Source organism: Lupinus angustifolius, unplaced genomic scaffold, assembly GCF_001865875.1.
Source record: "Lupinus angustifolius cultivar Tanjil unplaced genomic scaffold, LupAngTanjil_v1.0 Scaffold_7_66, whole genome shotgun sequence".
Lineage (NCBI taxonomy): Eukaryota > Viridiplantae > Streptophyta > Magnoliopsida > Fabales > Fabaceae > Lupinus > Lupinus angustifolius.
Window position 1 is genome coordinate 1 of NW_017717687.1, and position 6160 is coordinate 6160.

At 36.8% G+C, this 6160-nt stretch overlaps 1 protein-coding gene across 1 annotated transcript; it reads left to right on the forward strand.

Annotated features, from left to right (window-relative positions):
- Nucleotides 1–186: 186 nt before the first annotated feature.
- On the forward strand, nucleotides 187–1604 carry LOC109337518 (the record flags this gene model as incomplete). Its single annotated transcript, XM_019574499.1, has 4 exons — nucleotides 187–428; nucleotides 594–719; nucleotides 883–1000; nucleotides 1138–1604. Coding segments are annotated over 4 exons (953 nt in total), but the record flags the coding sequence as incomplete, so codon positions are not given.
- Nucleotides 1605–6160: the final 4556 nt, after the last annotated feature.

Consider the following 6160-nt stretch of genomic DNA (forward strand, 5'->3'; position numbering starts at 1 on the left):
GGTGTATTCTGTCATTGATACCTAATAGTAGCAATAGATCCTACTAAAGTCAGTGCAATTCAGAATCGACATCTTCCTCCAACACTCAAACAATAAAGGTTATTCTTGGGATTGGCATGATGTTTTAGGAAATTTGTCAAGGGGTATGGAACTATTTCAAAACCATTAATTGAGATGTTGAAAAAGGACCAATTCAGTGGACACTTGAGGCTAAGACTGCATTTCAGAAGATCAAAGACTTGTTGACAACTGCTCTTGTGCTAGGTTTACCTGATTTTGCACAGCAATTCACCATTGAAGTGGATGCACCAGGGTCAGGAATAGGTGTTGTTTTGATGCAGAGAAATCATCCTATTTCTTTCATTAGTAGGATGTTGAATCAACAACAACAATCTATGTCAACATATGAGAAGGTGTTGTTAGCTGTGGTTTTTATAGTTCAAAAATGGAAGCACTATTTGCGTAATAAACACTTCATCATTAGAATTGACCATAGGAGCTTGAAGTATATTCTAGACTAAAGGTCAACTACTGAATTCCAACAAAAATGGTTGGTTAAGCTCATAGAATTTGACTTCTCTATTGAATATAAGCAAGGGAAAGAAAATGTGGTTGCTGATGCTTTGTCTCGAATGGAAGGTGCAGAATGTCAAACATTAATTGTTCACATTGTGGATTCAGATATGTTAAAAAGAACTAAGAGAACTTGGGTTGGTGATGTTAGTATTCAAGCATTAATTGTTCACATTAAGTGAAAGCTGATCCAGCTAAACATCCACATTACACATGGAATGGCATACAACTGAGGAGAAAAGAGAAGTTGGTGGTAGGGAAAGATGAATCATTGAGGCGATGAACTATTGAAATGGTTCCATGAGACAGCTTCAGAAGGTCATTCAGGCAAAAATGCAACTATTCAAAGAAGTAAGGTTGTGGTTCATTAGAAGGGGTTTAACAAGGATGCCAGAACCTTCATTCAACAATGCTCTATCTGCCAAAGGTTCAAATATGGTACTTATGCTTATCATGAGTTACTCGAACCTTTACCCATACCTGAACATGTGTGGCAAAATATTACAATGGATTTTATTGAAGGTTTACCTAGTTCTAATGGTAAACATGTTATATTTGTTGTAGTGGACAGGTTGAGTAAGGTTGCTCAATTCATTCAACTTGCTCATCCTTACACTGCCACTATTGTAGCCCAAGCTTTCATGGCTAATGTCTTTAAGCTTCATGGTTTTCCAGATTCCATCACAAGTAACAGAGATCCAGTGTTCCTTAGCAAGTTTTGGCAAGATCTCATGGCTTTTCAAAGGGTGCAATTACAACTTTCAACTTCATATCACCCTCAAACTAATGGACAAATTGAGATTGTGAATAGATGTTTGGAGACCGATCTCAGATGTATGTGTGAAGACAAGCCTCAACAATGGTCAAACTGGTTGCACTTAGCTGAATGGTGGTGCAACACTACATTCCACACTACAACACAAACTACTTCTTATGAAGTGGTTTATGGTCAACCTCCTCCATCACATTTGCCTTATTTACCATGGGAATCAAAAGTCCAGTTGGTAGATAGGAGTTTGGCTAAAATGTGAGAGATGTTGAAGGTGCTTAAGTTCCATCTTCGAAGAGCTTAGACAAAATGAAGCAAATGGCAGATAAGCATAAAAGTGACAAGCAGTTTCATGAAGGAGACTTGGTGTACATCAAACTGCAGTCTTATAAGCAGGTTTCTGTTGCAGCTAGGGTGAATGAAAAGCTTTCTCCCAAGTATTTTGGTCCCTACCCAATTCTCAGTAAGGTTGGTTCAGTGGTTTACAAGGTGCAACTCCCTGATCATGCAAAAAATCACAATGTGTTCCATGTTTCTCAACTTAAAAAACAAGTGGGACAAGCTCTTACTTCTGAAATCATTCCTTCCATTGAAACTCATTAACCTAATGAACCTAATGCTAAGGAACCTATGCTAATTCTAGACAGAATCTCTGTCAAACGAAGAGGCCAAGTATTGACCAAGGTGTTAGTTAAGTGGAAGCACAAATTGGTGGAAGATGTTTCATGGGAATTTTACTATGATCTCTACAAAATATTTCCACATTTCCATTCTGGAGGTCAAGAATATTTTTAAGGGATGGGAAATGATATGGTTAATTTGGTTACAAGGATAAATAGTTATTGTCAATTGTTAGTTAAAAAACTAATTTCCATTTTTAGAAAGATTTCACAATTCCTCTCTTTTCTCTCTTTTCTCTCTCAAACATTGTAATTTGTTGCAATTCTGGATCACTTGAATAATATTGTTCGAATTCTTCTCTTCAATTCATAAGAATTATGCTTCTTATATTCTGAATTCATCGTCTTCTTCTTAGAATTCCTTGAATTCCATAAACACCCACATCAAGCCTCACCTTCTCCTCTTGCCGGCAGCGAATTCTCTTCTTCTAGCAATGGGTCATGACGGTGGGAACCTGATAGGATTAAAATGAGGAAGAAATCTCCAATCGCTAAGGTGTATGTGAGGCGCCAGCGTGGCATAACTGAAAATAACTATGAGGTAGTTAAAAGGAATCTATAAATAGAAAACTATGAGGTAGTTAAAAGGAACTTTTGGGAAAGTAGTGGTTGAGTAACTGATTTCTGGGAAATCAGTCATTGTAATTCTCCCTAGAATTTATCTTCTTCTTCATTGTAATCATTTCTACAATATTCAAAAAAACAAGGATCTAGGGTTTCATGATCCTCGAGATATTCATTGAATTCCTATCCTTTTCTTCTTCTTAATCTGTGCCAGTTTAACACTGGTATCAGAGCACCAATTCTGGTGCCTGAAAATCACGTATCTTCTGTGCTGCGTATGAAGACAAGAAGTATGGCAAGAAGTAACGAAGACTGGGAACAGGAACGAGAAGAGATGAGAACACGTTTGGAGTATGCGGAAGCACTAGCCAAAAAGCATGGAGAACAAATCGCAGAGCTCATGTCGTAATTAGGTCACAATCGTAATCGTAATGGTTCACCGCAAGAAGGAAGAGGAAGTTGGGGAGAACGAATTGACGAGACCTTGCGCAGAGAGAAGTGGAGGAGATTGGAAATTCCAATTTTTGCTCGAGAAGACGCATTTGGATGGACACATCGCTTAGAATGTTATTTCGTGTGAAGAAGATCTTGCTCCTGACCTTGGCATGGTTATGATGAAGACACCAACATCACCAAAAAGAAGAAAAGGAAGATGACTTAAGAAGACAAATGAAGATAAAGCTTCAAGACATTAGATTAAGTCTTTGTAAGTACTTCTATCCTAAACTCTTAAGTATATACATGTATAATTGCTCCAACTATTTTTTAGAAAATGTGGGACACTTTTAAAAGACTTAAAACATTTTTCAAAAAATAGTGTGTACAGGTTACTTCATTGAGTAATAGGTTACATGTATGAGAAAAGAGTTATCCAACTAAAAAACTGATTTTTGAAAGCTGAGTAACCGATTACTCAAAGTGAGTAACCGATTACTCAAAATAACTTTTAAGTATCTGTTGGACAGAGAGTTTGAGTAACCGATTACTCAAAGTGAGTAACCGATTACTCAAAGTGAGTAACCGATTACTCAAAGTGAGTAACCGATTACTCAATGTAAAATTCAAATTTCAAGTGGACAGAAAGTTTGAGTAACCCATTAGTCAAATGAGTAACCCATTACTGAGAGCTGTTGGAAGTGTTTTTCAGATTTCAAAGTGAAAGTTTTTCACTCCAAACAACTCATAAACTTTTAGAAACCTTCAAAGGAAGTTTTTAAACTCTATATAAAGGCTCTAAACTCTCACACACAAAAAAGAGAATAGCACACAACTTTCATACAATTTTCTCTAAAGCTCTCACACTTTTCTTAGAATTTATCTTTGAACTTTTTGCAACTTGTTCTTAAACTTTCAAGTTAATTTTGCAAAGTTGCCTTAAGTGTTTCAAAGACGTTTACAAAAGAGCATCATATCCTTATATATATATATTCAGAGTTTGGATTGCAAGTTACGTAAGTTTCACACTTGTAAAGGCAATCTGCCATAGTTGAATATTCTTCATTCTTGTAAAGAATTCTTTCTTTCACGGGGTGTGAAAAGAAAGGGGAATAGATTCACTTGGAAAGGTGTTTTCCAAGGGTATAAGAATTAGGGAGTATGTAAGGTACATAGAGATCTCGGGATGAGACATTGTAATTGCAACTCATAATTCTTAGTGGAAAATCTCTTGTGTGGCAAGAGTACTGGACGTAGCCTTCGGTGGACAAGAAGGTGAACCAGTATAAAACTCCTTGTGTACTCTCTTCTCCTTATCTCTTTCATTTTATTTCCTATTATTTTATGCATATTGTTCCGCTGCACTTTAACTTTGATTTTGCAGAAAAAACAGCCATTATTTTAAGACAACTAATTCACCCTCTCTTAGTTGCACTCTCATACTTACAACTTTATCAAGGAGGTAACGGAGGAAGAGAAGATGCAAGCTATAGTCATGGCATTGGAAGGTAAGGCTTTGAGCTGATTTCATTGGTGGGAGAAGTGTAATCCAAGCCCTACTTGGGATGGATTCAAGATAGCAGTGGTGCGGAGGTTTCAACCTTCCATGGTGCAAAACCCTTTTGAACAATTATTCGCTCTTAAACAGACAGGAGCCATAGAGGAGTATGTAGAAGATTTTGAAAAATATGTAGGAGCGTTGAGATTCATAGATCAGGAGTGTGTTAGGGGTATTTTCTTGAATGGCTTGAAGGAAGAATTGCAAGCAGAAGTGAAGCTATATGAGTTGCAATCTTTATCAGACTTGATACAAAAGGTCTTGTTAATTGAGCAGAAGAATATGTTGATAACGAAAATAATTCATCCTGCTTATATTCCAAGAGGATCTGGAGGGTCCAGAAGCAATTCTTATACAAAGACTGTTACTATGGAGTCTAGGCCCAATACAGATAGGAAGTGGGAAAATTCTACTGGCAGCAATTCGATGAGGAGTCTTGGACCAAGTCATTCTGAGTAGATTGTGAAGAACAAATTAGGAGAATTCAAGCACTTGACTAATGCAGAAATAAGGGAGAAAAGGGAAAAGGGGTTGTGCTTTCGTTGTGATGAACCCTACAATAGGGAACACAGATGTAAAAATAAGCAACTTCGAATGATATTAGTAGAAGGAGATGAGGAAGAGGAGGGCAATGAAGAAGGGGAAGAGCAGTTGCAAACCTTCAAATCTCTGCATCTATCATTGTGTTCTATATCAGGGTTTACAACTACTAGATCTTGGAAGGTGGAAGGATGGATGGATGAAAGGTCAGTAATCATCTTAATAGATTGTGGAGCTTCTCAAAATTTTATTGCTGCAGAAATGGTGAAGAAGTTTCAATTAAAGGTAGTGGATACCCATGCTTATTGGGTAGAGGTTGGTGATGGCCATAGGGTGAGATGTAAAGGGAATGTGAGCATTTGAAGTTCCAACTACAACAACTTAATGAGGTACAAGATTTCTATATCTTTAATCTCAAAGGGGTGGACATGGTGTTAGGGTTGGATTGGTTGGCTCAGTTAGGGGAAGTCAAGGCTGAAAGTGTGCATGTCAAGAGGAACACTTTGGAAAGCTCTCTTTATATGTCAAGGTTTTGATGAGGACAACTTGTGCTAATAAGAGCTTGAAGATCACCAACAATTCAACGTGCTTAAGTCTTTAATTGGTACTAGGCATAGACTAGAATCTAGTTTAAGTTGAGTCAAGGCTTAGGGCACCTAATACATGTCTCATATGCATAAATCGTTTTAAATCATTTCATCCTTGAGATATGTCATTCATAATATGTTCATGCATTACATAAATACATGTATATGTGCATTCTAGGCATAAACTAAGTGTTAAACATGTATGAACTAAGTGCATAACATATTTGATGTTTTGTATTTAAAAGTACACATTTAAATTGTTGTTAATCGATTAACCAATCCTTTAATCGATTAACCCAACTGCTTTGAAAAGTGATTGCTACTAGAACACGTTTTAAAATGCTGTTAATCGATTAAGGCATTACGTTAATCGATTAACCTAACTGTTTGTTAAGTTGTTGTAACTGAAAACTTGAAAAACAGAATCAGTTAACATTTTGAATCACGTTAATCG